This window comes from Phyllobates terribilis, unplaced genomic scaffold (assembly GCF_046119375.1).
Source record: "Phyllobates terribilis strain yellow unplaced genomic scaffold, ASM4611937v1 Scaffold_11__3_contigs__length_659146591, whole genome shotgun sequence".
In the NCBI taxonomy this organism is placed as follows: domain Eukaryota; kingdom Metazoa; phylum Chordata; class Amphibia; order Anura; family Dendrobatidae; genus Phyllobates; species Phyllobates terribilis.
In genome coordinates, this window is record NW_027362771.1 from 363,904,830 (window position 1) to 363,923,747 (window position 18,918).

Consider the following 18,918-nt stretch of genomic DNA (forward strand, 5'->3'; position numbering starts at 1 on the left):
CTAATAATGGTATTACTAAAATCCCTATGCCTAAATCTGTTGATCCAGAAGAAGGCAAAAACCCCAGGACACACTGAGCCAATTTGTGTCACAGGGGAAAAATTCCTTCTTGACCCTGAGAAAAGGCGATCAGTCCTAGAACCCTGGATCAAACCTAATTATGATACTAGTTATGTAATTACTATTGTCGTATTAAATGTACTACTATAGGTGTAACATTTTGTCTAATTTAACTGTAACCCACAATGTTATGTGTATCAAGGAAATCATCCAGCCCTTTTTTGAAAACTGTTATAGTGTCGGCCATTACTACCTCTTGTGGTTGGGCATTCCACAGTCCGACTGCTCTGACTATAAAGAACCCTTTCCTGTTTAGGTGCCGGAATCGCCTTTCTTCCACCCGTAATGAGTGCCCCCTGGAAGAAATAAGTCATGTGCTAGTCCTTTGTACTGACCACACATATATTTATACATCAAAGAAGAAGAGAACGCTGAGTTAAAGCCGATATAAAAAAACTATTTTTATTGGATCAATTAATAAAATATTGCATACATGATATTAGCACAAATCATGAGGTGAAATCGTAGAAAAACCCAGTGTAAGGCTGGAGCACTCACCCACAAGACACAAAAGTATAGCTGAAATCAGCTTCATCATGGGGGATCAGTGAAGGGGGGCAGAGTGTGCACAAGGGTGCATAGACTGCCCAAAATGAGATGGACCAAGAGTAGTTAGTTAAGGAACAAGTGGTGGCATTGTTGTACCATAATTATTGCACAGTGTCAAACATGAAATTTATATCCATCACAGGTCCTATAGTCACCTAAGAATCAAATCACCATAGATATAGCTATAGGACATCCACACTAATCTGTGGGTGTCAGAGGAGCACACATAGTAAAGGAAAATCGCTCCATCAGGGGAAGGAAGCTTTATGGCGAAAGTGCGCGTTTGGGGTTTGGGCTGGAGACCTGCCACAGCACTACACCATGGGTATGATTTGCTTTTTCATTTCATTGGATTTGTATTATTAATGGAGCGATTTTCCTTTACTATGTGTGCTCCTCTGACACTCACAGATTAGTGTGGATGTCCTATAGCTATATCTATGGTGATTTGATTCTTAGGTGACTATAGGACCTGTGATGGATATAAATTTTATGTTTGACACTGTGCAATAATTATGGTACAACCATGCCACCACTTGTTCCTTAACTAACTACTCTTGGTCCATCTCATTTTGGGCAGTCTATGCACCCTTGTGCACACTCTGCCCCCCTTCACTGATCCCCCATGATGAAGCTGATTTCAGCTATACTTTTGTGTCTTGTGGGTGAGTGCTCCAGCCTTACACTGGGTTTTTCTACGATTTCACCTCATGATTTGTGCTAATATCATGTATGCAATATTTTATTAATTGATCCAATAAAAATAGTTTTTTTTATATCAGCTTTAACTCAGCGTTCTCCTCTTCTTTGAAGTCTATCATGAGTTGTATAGCTACAATATAGGGCACTTGCCCCTTTTTGAAAATAAAACTAGGAATGTATTTCTGGAACATATATGTATTTATGTATATTTATACTTGTAAATGAAATCTCCTCTGAGGCATCATTTTTCTAAGCTAAATAGACTCAACTTTTCCAACCTCCCATCATATGAGAGGCCTTCCATCCCTTGTAATAACCTAGTTGCCCGCCTTTGAACTGACTCTAACTTCTGAATATCCTTTTTAAAATGTGGAGCCCAAAACTGGATAATATATTCCAGATTTGGCCTCACCTGTGATTTATAAAGGGGTAACAATACTTTGGGATCGCGGGATTTTATTTCTCTTTTTATACATCCTAAAATCTTGTTTGCTTTTGCAGCTGCTACTTGACATTGAGTACTGCTGCTCAGCCTACTTGTAACCAGAATACCCAAGTCCTTCTCCTGTTCTGTAGACCCGAGTATACTCCCATTTAATGTGTATGCAGCAATAAGATTACTCCGTCCTAGGTGCATTAATCTACATTAAACCTCATCTGCCAAGTGTTTGTCCATTCAGTCATCTTATCCAGATCTTTCTGCAATATCGTAAAGTCAAGATCAGTTTTAATATCCTACATAGTTTGGTGTCATCAGCAAATACTGACACTTTACTCTCAATCTCATCCCCAAAGTCATTAATAAAGAGGATAAAAAGAATCGATCCTAGCACAGATCCCTGCTGCACGCCACTGCTGACTGTCCCATTTAGAGAACGTACCATTTATGACAACTTTGTTTTCTATCATTTAGCCAATTCCTTACCCATCTACATACAGTTCCCCAAGTGCTTGCTTCTGTAGCTTCAGTATAAGGCTGTTATGTGGTACAGTGTTAATTGCCTTTGCAAAGTCCAGATAAATCACATCAGCTGCATTACGAACATCCAGATTTACACTTACCTCCTCATAGAACCCCAACATGTTGGTTAGACACGACCTATTTTTCATGAATCCATGCTGATTGTCATTTATTATATTATTCTCTGTGATATAACTCTGCAGGTCATCTCTTATGATGCCCTCAAAAACTTTGCACACTACTGATGTCAGACTTACCCTACGGTAGTTAACTGCATCCACCTTCTTACCTTTCCTAATTATTGGTACCACACCGACTATCCTCCAATCCTGTGGCACTACCCCTGTTACCAGAGAGTCTAAGAAAATTAGATTTGTTTATCAATTACTGAGCTTAATTCCCTCAGTATCCATGGATGATAGCCATCTGGGCCTGGCGATTTGTCAATGTTTCATTTGCTCAGACGCAGGCGTACTTCTTTTTGTTTTAAACTAGTTATATTAGATGGTGAACTTTGATTTTTGCCATGTTGAAAGATTCCTGGAACAGACAGTTTGTTGGTGGACATGGATGAAAAGTGCCTGTTTAATATCTCAGCCTTTTCTTTGTCCTCTATAATTATCTTGTTATTGTTTTTTAAGGGGCCGATACCATCTGATTTTTTTCTTTTTGGCACTGATGTATGTATAAATTTTTTGGGGACTTATTTTAATGTCGCTGGCGATTTGTTGCTCTGTAGATAATTTTGCTAGCTTGAATTCTTTTTTACATTTCTTATTTAGGTCTTTATACTCCTGAAATGCTATTTCTGTGTTCTCAGCCTTCAAAATTTTGAATGCCCTTTGTTTTTGCCTTATTAAACTTTGTACTGTCTTATTTATCCATAATGGTTTATTTTTATTCCTGGACATTTTATTACCAGAGGGTATAAATTTTATACAAGATTCTAGTACTATTTCTTTAAACATGCCCCATTTACATTCGGTATTCCCAGTTACCATGACATGATCCCAGTTTACACGATTAGGCTCTTCCCTTAATTTGTTGAAATCAGCTTTCCTAAAGTTCCAGGTTTTTGCATTTCCTTTTTGAAATGTTTTATTAAATATTACATTGAAACTTACCATATTATAGTCGCTGTTTCCCAAATGCTTCTGGACCTGTAGATCTGAAACAATATCTGGTCTATTTGACAGAACCAGATCCAGCAGATTTCCTCCCCTGGTTGGTTCATCTACCAGCTGAGAGAGGTAATTGTACTGAACTGTGGATAAGAACTTGCAGCTTTTAGCACAACTGGACGAATCTATGTCCCATTGAATATCTGGATAGTTAAAATCCCCAATAATAAGGACCCTATTAAGGTTTGCTGAATTTTTAATTTGTTGCAGCATTTCGTCCTCTACAAGTTCAGCTATATTAGGAGGCTTGTAACAAACTCCAATTAAAAGCTTTCCATTATGGTCATCCCCATGTACATTTACCCAGACTGCCTCTACATTGTTGCAGCACCCCTTCAACCCCCCCCAATGTTGTCATTGCATTGAGCACAGGTTTTACAAAAATACACACCCCTCCATCTTTTTTGTCTTTTCTGTCCTTTCTAAATGTAGTATATCCTTTTACATTTGTCACCCAGTCATGGCTTTCATCCAGCCAGGTTTCCGTAATACTCACCACATTGTATTCTGTGACCAATATAAGAGTCTCCAGTTCAGCCATTTTGTTTGCGAGACTTCTTGCATTTGCCAGCAGACATTTAATACTATTAGCACATTTGTTACTCCTTTTCAGCTTCCTACTTTCCTTGCGTATCCACACCCCCGCTAGATCCTCTATAACCCCTGCTGTCCCACTTTCTTTGTCTACTCTATCTATCCCCTTATTAGCACGAATACCCTCCCTCCCCCCCAGATCCTAGTTTAAAAGCTCCTCCATCCGTCTGACCATTTTTTCCCCCAGTGTAGCTACCACCCTCCCCATTCAGGAACAGCCCATCCCTACCGTAGAGTCTGTTGCCGACAGCGAACTCGGCCCAGTTCTCCATGAACCCAAACCCTTCCTTCCTGCACCAATTTCTGAGCCTCTTATTTGTCTCCCTAAGCTCTGGCAGTATTTCTGAAAACACCACCTTGGAGGTCCTGGCCTTCAGCTTCTCTCCTAGTTCTCTGTAATCATTTTTAAGGACCTTCCACCTCCCTCTAACTTTGTCATTGATACCGATGTGTACGAAGACCGCTGGGTTTTCCCCAGCCCCACCCAGCAATCTATCCGATCCACAATATGTTGAACCCGAGCACCCGACAGACAACACACTATTCGGCGTTTACGGTCTCGGCTGCAGATGACCCTGTCTGTCCGCCTAATTATAGAGTCCCCTACCACCAACATCTGTCTAGCTTTTGCTGCACTCCTATCTCCCTCCCTACTACAGCAGTCGTTTTCCTGGTTGGTAGGAGCCACGTCCTGCTGCAATGTTCCCAGCCCTGGGCTTGCATTCCTAATATCAGCCAAACAGGCATATTTACTAGGCTGTGCCAGATCAGGACTGGACTCCCTGACACTTTTCCCCTTCTTCTAACTGTTACTCAGGTACCTACTTCTGGGTCCTGATCTTCCCCACCTCCACCCTCCACCATGCACATGCTCAGTGAGCTCTAAACTGCTCTCCAGGTTTGCAATGCTCCTGAGTGTTGCTAGCTGCACATTTAGATCCAGTATCTGGGCTTCCAAACATGTAACTCGCTGACATCGAGCGCAGACATATTCACCCTCAAGCGGTAGTTCAAGGCATGCATACATCTCACAAGATGCACACCTGGTAGCATTGTCCATGGAGCACATATTAATGGGGATAAACAATACAGGTAAAAGCATAAAAAGTAATAGAAGGCTAGTAAGGGAAACCCCAAACTATTCTCTTGTGTTAAACTATGTTATTGCGTTTAACTATGCACTTATCTGCCCCTTTGTACTTATGCCTCCTCTGGGACACTCAATTCATCCTCTGCATGCTCGGAAGCCTCGCTGGTTAGTTTTGCACTTGAAGTCTTTGCAGTCAGCCTAGCACAGGTGATCCTGTTTAGGAGATTTTAAAACAAAAATCACACAGCCAATGTCTTAAACAACTTCAGAACTGCCCTTAGACTATAAACGTTTAAGTGGGCTGCAATGTACTCTGTAGGTAGGTTCTAAAACATCACTTCATGGTATAGCAGATAGCAGCTTCATGAGATTGCGCAGTTGCTGAAGAGGGGAGCCAGCTGTCAGACACAGCTGGAGTTCCCATCGAGAAGGCAGAAAATGTTTATTACTGTTTCTGTCTTCTTTATCGCAGTATACACAGTACTGAAGTGCTGTGTGTACATTAATAGAAAACGGACAGTGCTTCCTCCTTCTGAACCTCATTGCGTGTAGGGAGAGAGCAGGAGCTGCTGGGTTTTAGGAGACCCAGCCAGCTTTGCTATGCAGGCAGGAGGCTGAAATTGGATTAAAAAATAATTAAATGTTGATATCCTCCCCCACCTCCCACCAAAGATCTTTCATGAACTTATTGGGGGCACAATGTATGAAATATAATTACTAATAACTGTTACGGAAAGGAGAATACATTTTAAAATGTGTTTTATATATTTTTTACAGTACTGTATTTTATAAATAGAAATTAGCAAATCGATTTGCAGGACCATAGTCTAGTGGCCAGGTCAGTATTCAGTTGTTCCTGGATTGGGTGCCCTACGAGCCGCCTCCTACCTAGAGGCATCTTGGACTCCTCTTTTAATTAACCAGCCTAGCGTGACATTGTTGTGGTGTGATGCACACACAATGTCACACCAAACCAGCTAAACAAAAGAGGACCTGAAGATGCCAGCAGCTAGGAGACAGTTCGCACCCAGCGGACCAGAGGCCTGCAAATTTATTCACTCATGTCAAATTTTTAAGATTTGTATTGTTTTGTCTAGAAGAAAATATCCTAATAATACAGGGTAGAGGCAAGAAATGGAGCTTACGTTATGTACATCCATAGTCCGATTTTAAGAGTTGCAATATGGGATATTTATAGGTTCAAAGATGTTACATGGCAAAAATAAGTAAAAGCAAGTATATATATAACATAATAGAAAATAGACAAGTCACCAAAGATTAAGAATGAAGAGGAAATCCATAATACATGGTAAATATATAAGTAAGGTAGAATTAGGCTTCTTAAAAGTGTTGACTTCTACTGGCAGCAGTTTATTAATTGACCCAGGGAAGTAGAAAAATTTATATTCTCCTCCCATATTGTATCTGCTACTCCATTTGCAGCATTTATTCGCCTGCCGGTCTCCTGGCATCAACATCCGGCCAGAGCATCATATGCCAAGGGCAGCCAATATGGGATTTCCAGTTGCATGCTTCTGGATTCGAACCATTGATGCTGTGTTCTGTGGTCGGCGCCTCTTTCTGCTGATCCACAATAGATACACCTTTTCTTTGGGTGTTTTAGTTTGGTTATCTTTATTTCTGTCGGTTTTGGGTAACAGGTGGTTTTTATTTACTCTGTCTGTCTAATCACCTTTCGGGTGCTGCTTTAAATACCTTCCCCTACTTGTGTTTCCTGCTTTATAGATACAGTAATATGAAAAAGTTTGGGCACCCCTATTAATCTTAAGCTTAATGTTTTATAAAAAATTGGTGTTTTTGCAACAGCTACAGTGCCTACAAGTAGTATTCAACCCCCTGCAGATTTAGCTGGTTTGATAAGATGCAAATAAGTTAGAGCCTTCAAACTGCAAACGAGAGTAGGTTTTATGAACAGAAGCATAAATCTTACAAACCAAAAAGTTATGTTGCTCAGTTGAATTTTATTAAATTTTAAACATAAAAGTGTGGGTCAATTATTATACAACCCCTATGTTTAATATTTTGTGGAATAACCCTTGTTTGCAATTACAGCTAATAATCGTCTTTTATAAGACCTGATCAGGCCGGCACAGGTCTGTGGAGTTATCTTGGCCCACTCGTCCATGCAGATCTTCTCCAAGTTATCTAGGTTCTTTGGTTGTCTCATGTGGACTTTATTCTTGAGCTCCTTCCACAAGTTTTCAATTGGGTTAAGGTCAGGAGACTGACTAGGCCACTCCAACACCTTGACTTTTTCCCTCTTGAACCAGGCCTTGGTTTTCTTGGCTGTGTGCTTTGGGTCGTTGTCTTGTTGGAAGATGAAATTACGACCCATCTTAAGATCCTTGATGGAGGAGCGGAGGTTCTTGGCCAAAATCTCCAGGTAGGCCGTGCTATCCATCTTCCCATGGATGCGGACCAGATGGCCAGGCCCCTTGGCAGAGAAACAGCCCCACAGCATGATGCTGCCACCACCATGCTTGACTGTAGGGATGGTATTCTTGGGGTCGTATGCAGTGCCATCCAGTCTCCAAACGTCACGTGTGTGGTTGGCACCAAAGATCTCGATCTTGGTCTCATCAGACCATAGAACCTTGAACCAGTCTGTCTCAGAGTCCTCCAAGTGATCATGAGCAAACTGTAGACGAGCCTTGACATGACGCTTTGAAAGTAAAGGTACCATACAGGCTCGTCTGGAACGGAGACCATTGCGGTGGAGTACGTTACTTATGGTATTGACTGAAACCAATGTCCCCACTGCCATGAGATCTTCCCGGAGCTCCTTCCTTGTTGTCCTTGGGTTAGCCTTGACTCTTCGGACAAGCCTGGCCTCTGCACGGGAGGACACTTTCAAAGGCTGTCCAGGCCGTGGAAGGCTAACAGTAGTTCCATAAGCCTTCCACTTACGGATGATGCTCCCAACAGTGGAGACAGGTAGGCCCAACTCCTTGGAAAGGGTTTTGTACCCCTTGCCAGCCTTGTGACCCTCCACGATCTTGTCTCTGATGGCCTTGGAATGCTCCTTTGTCTTTCCCATGTTGACCATGTCTGAGTGCTGTTCACAAGTTTGGGGAGGGTCTTAAATAGTCAGAAAAGGCTGGCAAAAGAGATCTTTAATCCACACATGTGAAGCTCATTATTCTTGGTGCCTGAACTACTTCTTAATACTTTAGGGGGACCAAACAGAATTCTTGTGGTTTGAGGGGTTGAATAATAAATGACACTCTGAATTAACTTTTAACGTTTTAAAAAAAAAAAATTTGCTGCAGTGCATTTCCCACTTCCAGGCTGATCTACAGTACAAATATCACAATGCCAAGTTAATTCCGCATGTGTCAACCAGCTAAATCTGCAGGGGGCTGAATACTACTTGTAGGCACTGTATTTCAGTTTGATATATGTAATAACTGTTGGACACAGTAATGTTTCTGCCTTGAAATGAGGTTTATTGTACTAACAGAAAATGTGCAATCTGCATTCAAACAAAATTTGACAGGTGCATAAGTATGGGCACCTCACCAGAAAAGTGACATTAATATTTAGTAGATCCTCCTTTTGCAAAAATAACACCCTCTAGTCGCTTCCTGTAGCTTTTAATGAGTTCCTGGATCCTGGATGAAGGTATTTTTGACCATTCCTCTTTACAAAACAATTCCAGTTCAGTTAAGTTTGATGGTCGCCGAGCATGGACAACCCTCTTCAAATGATCCCACAGATGTTCAATGATATTCAGGTCTGGGGACTGGGATGGCCATTCCAGAACATTGTAATTGTTCCTCTGCATGAATGCCTGAGTAGATTTGGAGCGGTGTTTTGGATCATTGTCTTGCTGAAAGATCCATCCCCTGCGTAACTTCAACTTTATCACTGATTCTTGAACATTATTGTCAAGAATCTGCTGATACTGAGTGGAATCCATGCGTCCCTCAACTTTAACAAGATTCCCGGTGCCGGCATTGGCCACACAGCCCCAAAGCATGATGGAACCTCCACCAAATTGTACTGTGGCTAGCAAGTGTTTTTCTTGGAATGCTGTGTTTTTTTGCCGCCATGCATAACGCCTTTTTGTATGACCAAACAACTCAATCTTGGTTTCATCAGTCCACAGGACCTTCTTCCAAAAAGAAATTGGCTTCTCCAAATGTGCATACCTCAGCCGACTCTGTTTGTGGCGTGCTTGCAGAAACGGCTTCTTTCGCATCACTCTCCCATACAGCTTCTCCTTGTGCAAAGTGCGTTGTATAGTTGACCGATGCACAGTGACACCATCTGCAGCAAGTTGATGCTGCCGCTCTCTGGAGGTGGTCTGAGGATTGTCGTTGACTGATCTCACCATTCTTCTTCTCTACCTTTCTGATGTTTTTCTTGGCCTGCCAATTCTGGCCTTAACAAGAACTGTCCCTGTGTTCTTCCATTTCCTTACTATGTTCCTCACAGTGGAAACTGACAGGTTAAATCTCTGAGACAGCTTTTTGTATCCTTCCCCTGAACAACTATGTTGAATAATCTTTGTTTTCAGATCATTTGACAGTTGTTTTGAGGAGCCCATGATGCCACTCTTCAGAGGAGATTCAAACAGGAGAGCAACTTGCAAGTGGCCACTTTAAGTAGCTTTTCTCATGATTGCATACACCTGGCTATGAAGTTCAAAGCTCAATAAGGTTACAAAACCAAAAAAAGTGCTTTAGTAAGTCAGTAAAAAGTAGGTAGGAGTATTTAAAACAAGAAAATGATAAGGGTGCCCATACTTATGCACCTGTCAAATTTTGTTTGAATGCAGATTGCACATTTTCTGTTAGTACAATAAACCTCATTTCAAGGCAGAAACATTACTGTGTCCAACAGTTATTACATATATCAAACTGAAATAGCTGTTGCAAAAACACCAATTTTTATAAAACATTAAGCTTAAGATTAATAGGGGTGCCCAAACTTTTTCATATAACTGTACTTTGTTGAATTCATTCACTTTGCTGTAGTTTGTGTTGGTTGCAGTTGTTTTGAGTGTGATTCCTTTTCTCCTTAGGGAATTGCTAGTCTAGCGATCGTAGGAGCTGCTAAGAACATTCAGGGTAAGCCGCCGTCAACTGGGGGCGCCATTGCGTCATCTTAGGGTGCCAACCTCCACGGTCAGGCAGGGACAGACAAGGGTCAGAGAAGGGCTTTTCCTAGTCTGAACAGGGACCGGTCAGATTCAGGTATTTGTCTTCCTGGTTTGTATGTTACCCATGTGAATGTGCTTTGGCAATCTTAACATCCAGTAGTAGAGAACCCCCACTAAGAGCTATTTCTACTATGTCCACCTCCATAAGTTATGACAAAATATAACAAATTCGAGGTGACCACATTTTCTCAATGCAATCCTGTTTGTCTCCCAAAATACAAATACTTATTGAGGACTTGTCCCGTCAATGCTGCCGCAGTTTGTGTAATTGCAACTTTATTCTATGTTGTAGTGATTGACATCTAAGCTGTGACTTTGGCCATCAATCCTACTTTTTCTTACATCCATCTGTACTGAAGTATCACTGTACTAGGAGCTTCTTCCCTATGCTTTAGTAGGACATTGTGTACGCTGCACTGCTTTATGATCGCTAGCTTCTGTGTTACACATTTTCTACGTATTTTGCAGAGACTCAGATCAGATTTCTGAAGGCCAAGCTCCGAGTAATGCAGGAAGAGCTGGACAATATAACTCACGAATGCAATAAGAAGGTAAAAGCTGCTTTCTAACCTTTCACTAAGGGGCAACTGAATAATTTCAGTCACTTTTCCCCCATATGCCTATTATTCCATGAAATGACGGGTGAGTTTTAAGCTATTGTGTGTCTTTCAGGATGATGAAAACCGCAATCTCACATCTCGTGTAAAGGACCTGGAAGAGGAACGCGCGCGACTACAGAGAACCGCCAACATACAGCAAACTCAGGCGGACAAATATAAGGCTTTAATGGAAGAATCTAATAAGAAGACTGATGGCTTACAGCATCAGCTCTCTGCATTAGAGAAGGTGTGTTACATGGTCTTGCTTTTTCTACAAAAAGTCTTTTTATAGCAAATAAAGCAAAACCAAATAAATGAGCCGGAACATATGTTAGTATAAGTGCAATGTGAATGTACACCTACGCATTGCACTTATACCAACATATGTTCCAGCTCATTTCTTTGGTTTTACTTTAGTGTTTTGTACTTTGTACATACAGGAGCATGGCTCCCTCTTTTGGCAGGGCATTTTGTCTATATAGCTTTCCAGGGGCACGTGTCTTAACAGTCGGGTCTGGGTCCTGCTCTGCCACTATCTATTTTGATGTCTGCTGACAGATAGTGAGGTGAACTGCAAGAGTTAGGGTCCGTCCCGATTGGGGACACCTTGTCATGATGGGATGGCTTTTAGGCTTTTTTAATCAAAATAGTGTCAACTAAGTACATTATGTTATTTATATGTACTTGTGAAGATCTGAGTTTGTGGGTTTTTAATAATCACCTAGGCAGGTTAACAATGCAACGACGTTTTATTCCTCTCATCCATGGTAATACAGCATTTCCAGCTAAGTGTCCCAAATACAATTGTGTCAGTCCACAAGATCCCCTTCCTGGGACGATAGTTCCACTACCTTTGGGCCAGTATAGTCTGTAGTCACAGTCTCCGATCCTCCAGATGACAGGTAAAACGATGGAAGCACAGGTATCCAGTAGCAACAATCCTTTAATAAAGTTTAAATCCAAACGACAGATCCCACAACTGTAGCATGTTTATTCAGTCCAGCCGGTAACTGATCTCCCACACTCCGTAAGCCATTCATCCATCGGCTCCACATCCCAGCCATAGATCCTATCCCTTCAGCGTTCTTCCACCAACTCCCCACTAAACATGTGGCTTCTTTTTTCCTTCACTGGGATCAGCCCCCTGAATGGGCAGAACTGCTCTCACCCTCCCCCTCCTCAAAGCTAAGTGTGTATTAGTGGAGGTATTTTTCTCAGTTCGGACCCATCACCAACTGAGTCTGTATGTGAGACTCCCTATGATGACGGCTCCGCTGGATCTACATTCAATACTCACACAATGGGCCTAGTCGCTGTTTGGACAATGGTTTAAGGCCCCTGAGATATTAACGAGATTAACAGAATTTACATTTACCTTTGGCAATCTCTTATCAGGCCTTATGTATACGTAAATTCCAGCCAGCATGTCTCCCTCTGCATACTGTCACTGAATGGAAACATTGATTCTTGAAGCTGAACACTTTACAAGTAAAATTGGTGTACATAAACTGACGATCAGTCCCACCAAAAACAACATCTGCAAGGATTTTGTACGTTCTCTCCGTGTTTGCGTGGGTTTATTCTGGGTGCTCCGGTTTCCTCCCACACTCCAAAGACATACTGATAGGGAATGTAGATTATGAGTCCCATTGGGGACAGTGATAATGGTGTCTGTAAAGCGTTGCAGAATTAGTGGCGCTACATTAATAAGTAAAATAAATACGTCCTGTTAACACCTTCCTCTTGACTAAAGACCCCATTATAATTCATGATAATTTCGATAGTGCTTAAAGTATTAGTTGCCAATGTGACTGATTAACTCATATGGCATATGAGCAGTACAGCATAATCTATCCTTGCACACGAACCATGATATCTGCTCTCTCTGCTCATTTTAGAACCATTTGTTGTTTGGTTTTTTTTTTCCCTAGAAAGTAAATCCTCTTTAGCCGACATTTTACCTTGTGTCACAAGCTATGACATTAACCCTGGGAGATGTGGGGTATTCTGTTAGATGATTTAGTAATTTATATAATGGCTGTGAGCTGTTGCCATACAGAAGAGCGAGGGTTTGGTGTTTTTATCCTTGAGTGAGCTGCAGTGGTGAAAAGCCTCCTCTCTAAGTGATCTCCAATATAGAAACCATTGGCTCAAATCATTTGTTCCCTTTACGCAGTTTTTTGCCCTGCAACCAGAAAAAAAAACTATAAGGCATTTCTTGCGATCTTCATCAGGGCAATGAAACTACTTAATTGTGAACATTTCTGCTAAATTTTCAGAAGCGGACATTGTAGCTTTTCTCTGTGGGTTTACTCCATCATATTTGTTAAGAGTAGTACATTTCTAAAAGAGAAGTAAAATAAAATATGTAAGACAGATGAGGAGCAATCAATATGAGGTATAAGCTATAAAGAATATACTGGTAACAGTTGCTGCCTTTGTCAAGGAGGTGGGCGGCACGAATGACAGCAGATCAAGAAGGGATCATAGGGCAGACTACACAGTATATCTAATGCCTCTTTCATAGGGTTGAGATGTAAGGAAAGAAATTCCAGAGATGTTGAGAAAGAGACTTTGAATATAAATTACAACACTTGGATAGATTTACTGTTGCACATCCCAAGTGATGAACGTAAAATGTTTCATGTTCTACATTTATTATCCTTTTCTTCCACTTAACGACCTTGCAAGTGCTAGGTAAGGCTCTGTTCACTCTTGCATCTGGCATTTTCAGCGGATTTCTGTTGGTCATAGATGTTCTGAATACTTAAAGGGAATCTGTCAGCAGATTTTTGCGATGTAATCTGAAGACAGCAGGAGATAGAGGCTGAAACACAGAATTCAGGGATGGGTCACTTGGCAAAGAGTGTCCTTTTGTTTACTAACTGTGAAGGATTTATCACTAAGAGATTAACATTGCCGGCCTACATTAGTCCAGCAGCGCCCCCTCCTGTGATAAGCAGCTCACTGCCTATGGACTTTGTACATGGAGAGCCTGGTGTGGGTGGGGTTAGCTTTCTCAGCTCTGCTTCATGCTAAATCTAAAAGCTCTGTTTGTGTCAGAACCGCTGCACCCAATAATCTAAGTGATACATCGTTAGATTCAGCTTCTCTTTGCCTACATCAGACTGCTCAGATGAGGTAGCAGAAACCTACTGACAGATTCCCTTTAAGCAGTAATATTGAAAAAGAGTGTCTGATCTGCAGGCAGGATATTATACAGCAGGAGAAGCTGATCAGATTTATATACACTTTTGTGGGAAAAGATTCAGTAAACCTTGCATTTTATTCATTGAAATCCTTGGTGCTTATATGTATAGGAGTGCAGTGGGCGGTCCTACCCATTGATTGAGTCTCCTATGACTGTGCATGCTGAGATAGTTGTCAGTCACTGAGTAGGACCGCCCACTGGACTCATATGTAAATAACTGGGATTTCAATGAATAAAATACTGGTTATACTTTTCCCACAAACCTATATATTATTCTCCTCAGCTTCTCGTCCTCTATAATATGCTGTCCACAGATCAGACTGCATGTACAAAGTGACAGGTTCCCTTTAAAGAGACTTTTCACCCCATACAGTAAATGTTACCATGTATTTCTTATGTATACTTACTATGCCAAACGACCTCCGCTCTGCTGCTTCTTCTTCTGTATCTGTGATCGGTGCCCCATTTGCTGTAAAGGTATGGTGAAGTGCTATGGTAAGTCTGGACCATACTTCCCCTTTCTTTCTCTGCCCCAGAACCATTGTCATCTGGGCTGTTCCATCCCACACCAATGGTAAGGCACAGAAGGTATGGTTCAGGTGTAACAGCGCTCCCCATGCTTCTGAAGCGAACACTGACCTGAAAGGTGGAAGAAGCGGCAGCAGAACAGAGGCCATTAGGTAGAGTTATTACACATTAGAAATGTATACGTACATTTACTATTTATAAATGATCACTTTAAAGTGCACCTGTCAGCAGGATTGTGCTCAGTAAACCACATACATTGTCAGGTGGGCGACATTACACTGATTAAAATGATAGCTTGGTTGAGGAAATCCATCCTATGGTTCTTGTGTAATCTTTACTTTCATTTTGGAGATAATAATATGCTCGTGCTTCAGGGTAGCCTGTGGGGGGCGCTCTATCTGGTGCTCTGCTTACATATTCCTCTGTATGCTCTTATGACAGCTCACTTTGCCTTCACTGACCTGCCTCCTATTTTACCTAGCCCCGCACTACTAGATGCATTATGTCAAATAGGAGGCAGGTCAGTGAAGGCACAGTGAGCTGTCATAAGAGCATACAGATGAATATGTAAGCGGAGCACCAGATAGAGCGCCCCCCACAGGCTACCCTGAAGCACGAGCATATTATTATCTCCAAACTGAAAGTAAAGATTACACAGGTGCTCTTTAAGCATCCTGCACTATTAAAAAAAAAAATAAATAAAAATCTGGAAAGAAAACCATGATAGACCTTTTATTTAGTTCAATGAGAATTTTTACAAAATGTTGGTGTACGAAAAAAGCACTACTACCCGTACATTGTATAATAATTACATAAGTGAACCCAACTTTTCCCAGCCTGCCTCATGAAGAATTATTATTTATTTTTTTTCTTTATTGTCCATTGCCTATTAATCTCTTTTTAAACCTAGTCATATTCACTGCACTCACTGTTAATTGATGGGCGATGTTTTTTTTAAAGCACCACTCCAGTGTTAGTTTTTTTTCAGTGCTAAAGTGGTTCTTTAAATCGAACCCCCCTGCCACTTGTCATATACACACCCTGCGGCGTCTTCATTGTTTTTATGGTGCCGCTCTAGTCTCCCCGCGCCATCTCATGACAGTAGCTACTGACTGTCCGGAAGTCAGAAGCTACCTCACATGCTCTCGCTACAAGTCTATGAGAGCCAAAACGAGGCCTCATAGACTAGTATTGAAAAGTGACCTCCAGTACTCTCTATGTAGAGACTATTTGCATATTTCCCAGAGGAGCATTGCGGCTTTAAAAGTCCCCTTACCGTGACATGCTTAACATGTCGTTCTCCGCATGGAGAAATGTTACCCCTTAGATACCGGTCTGACGCCTCTCACCCAGCCAAACCAGAACTCACACTTTGCACTGATGAGGGGCAGTACCCCAAAACACAGTGTCTGCAAATTGAGTTTCTGGTTCTGGCTTATATCCTAAGTCATGTGACAAGGCTCGTTAAAGGGTCACTATTGACTAATAGGATTGCTACTTCCTGTAGGTGGCACTAGAGTTCTAGTCCTCTTTCTCTCTGAAGAGAAAATTTGACATGAAACACTGGCGCTGCCAGCAGGTCACTTTTCACCGGAGACCAACCTGAGCGACGCTGGAAACTGATGAAGGCGGCATGTGAGGATCAGACAGGGGCAGGGCACTTACACTTAAAGCACCACTCCGGTGCAATATAAAAAAACGCTGGAGTGGTGCTTTAACTGAGGGATTATGAATTTTATTTCTATAGCTGAATGGTTCAGAGTTGCAAATCGAGAGAAATAAAACAGCAAATATTTGGGTTTCTTGTCATGTTTTTTCTAGGGGCTAACCGGGAAGAACTCACGGCCCCTGCTTGATTGTATTTGATGTGGTTGGGGCGATCCATTGGGGGAAACTAAGATCGGGCCCATTCTGTGTGTTTGCAAGGAAATGCACCACTATAACAAGAGTCTGTTTGTTAATCTCTTTCTGCATACTTATTAAAGAGAATCTGTCAGCTGGTTTTTGCTATGTAATGTGAGGACAGGCTGAGATAGGGGCTGAGGCACAGATTTCAGGGATGTGTCACTTATTAGGCTGTGTGCTGTTAATTCCATGCAATGAATGTTTTATCACCAGGAGATTATCACTGCCCAGACTAATTCCCTCCTACCAAGTGGTGCGGCCACGCCCCCTCCTGTGATAAGCAGCTCACTGTCAATAGACAATGTACATAGAATGCTGTGGTGTGAGCTGGGGAAGCTTTCTGAGCTCTGCTACATCTAAAAACTCTGATTGTGTCACAACTCCTACACCCAGTAAACTAAGTGATACATCGCTGGAATCGGGGTCTCTTTTCCTACATTTTACTGCTCTCAGATGAGGGAGCAAAAACCTGGTGACAGATTCCCTTTAAGGGTTATTATTTTAGATCAGAGTTACAAGGGATAGAAACAAAACAATGATATTTTGTTTGCTGCCAGATTGTAATCAAAATACACAGAGGTGGAGGAAGGGTTATAAAAAAAGGTGGAGGTGTTTGGCATCTTCCAGAGCCTGTCAGTGAGGCCTCGACCCCATTATCAGTATTTGGTCTGTATTCAGTCAGTATTTTTTCCCAGGCGTGGAAGCCAATACCAGGAGGGGGTGATAAATGCAGAATTGGTGCACTTGTTTCTATTAGGCTATGTGCCCACAATGCTGAAATGCTCCGGATTTTTCCTGAGCGTTTCTGCATCTCCCTGGCAGAAAAAAACACATGCGGATTGTACATGCGGATTGTGCATGCTTTTTTTTCAGCCAGGGACAAGCATTTGTCACGCGTTTTGCACATGCGATTTCGCATGCGGGTTGTCAAGCGATTTTAGCATCACTTGGAAAAGTGCTTGACAACTGGGTCACACTATATAAATCTATGCAAACAGCATGGATTTTATATAGTGTGATCAAGTTAGTTTTAAAAAAAAGAATAAAAATGGTAAAAAAATAAAAAAAAAACATTATACTTACCTTCTGGTCTCCTTCTCCAATCTCCCCGGCGGCTCGCGATGGTCTAAAAGGACCTTCCATGACGTCATTTAGTCATGTGACAGGTTGACGTCAGCGGTCGCGTGACCCATCACATGACTAAATTACGTCATGGAAGGTCCTTTTAGACCATCGCGAGCCGCCGGGGAGCCAGGACGCATCATACAGGAGACCGGGGGACATCAGAAGGTGAATAAAAAATTTTTTTTAAATTTTAAATTCTTTTTTTTTTACAGGTACTATCGTACCCGGGTCTGGATGAGAGTCTCCTCTTCTCCAGACCCGGTTACCATCCGCACATTGAATCGCTTCATATCCGCATGTGCACATGTAGTCATGCAGATATTAAGCGATTCAATGCAAGTCAATGGCGGCAAAAATGCTGCGATTACGCAAAATAATTTGTAGTGCTGCGGATTTTTCCGCAATGATAATCTGCAGCGAAAATTTCCGCAGCATGTGCACAGCACATGTGGATTATCATTGGGGAACATGCAGACCTTCTACCATGCGTTTTTTTAAGCGTTTCTGCGGTGGAATTGCCGCTGCGGAAACGCTTAAAAAATGCATAGTGGGCACACAGCCTTATACCTTTTCTCTGATTGTTCCTTACTTGAGTTTGGCTCCCACTCCTGAGAAAAAATACTGACTGAATACTGACCAAATACTGATAGTGGGGCCAGGGCCTAAATGTAGAAACATAGCAAGGAGAAAAAAAGTGAGGGCTCTCATAGGGTTAGTTAAAAATTAAAGTGGTTATCCAGGCTCAACATATTGATCACCTATTCTTTGGATAGGTATTCAGTATGAGATCAGTGGGGTCCTATGCCTGCCACCTTTACCAATCAACCATTATTTGCTCCATTGGTAGATGTCAGATGTAAAACACTTTGAAAGGAACTGCAAAGTGCAGCTGCATTCAATGTGTAATGGCCACTGCTGGGTAGTGAACAGCAGTTTCTATCAACAGAGCAGAAGCTGTTCTGCAGCAGCCGGCAGCAGCCACTACACTTTGAATTGTGCTATGCTTTGCAGGTTCGTTCTGTTTAAATCTGACAGCTGCTGTAGGAAATATCAGCTCATTGGTGGGGGGTGCCAGGTGTCGAATCCCCTCCAGTCTGATATCCTAAAGATAGGTGTTGTGCCTAGACAACCCCTTTTAAGGATTCTCTTTTCAATGTGTTGTGTGAAA

General features: G+C 41.8%; 1 protein-coding gene across 1 annotated transcript in view; it reads left to right on the forward strand.

Annotated features, from left to right (window-relative positions):
- TEX9 (testis expressed 9) overlaps positions 1-18,918 on the forward strand; it is a 77,545-nt gene that overhangs the window by 33,525 nt on the left and 25,102 nt on the right. The window contains exons 8-9 of the mRNA XM_073650810.1: positions 10,851-10,933; positions 11,055-11,228. Of these exons, the coding sequence (XP_073506911.1) occupies positions 10,851-10,933; positions 11,055-11,228 (257 nt within the window). The remainder of the gene's footprint in view (positions 1-10,850; positions 10,934-11,054; positions 11,229-18,918) is intronic.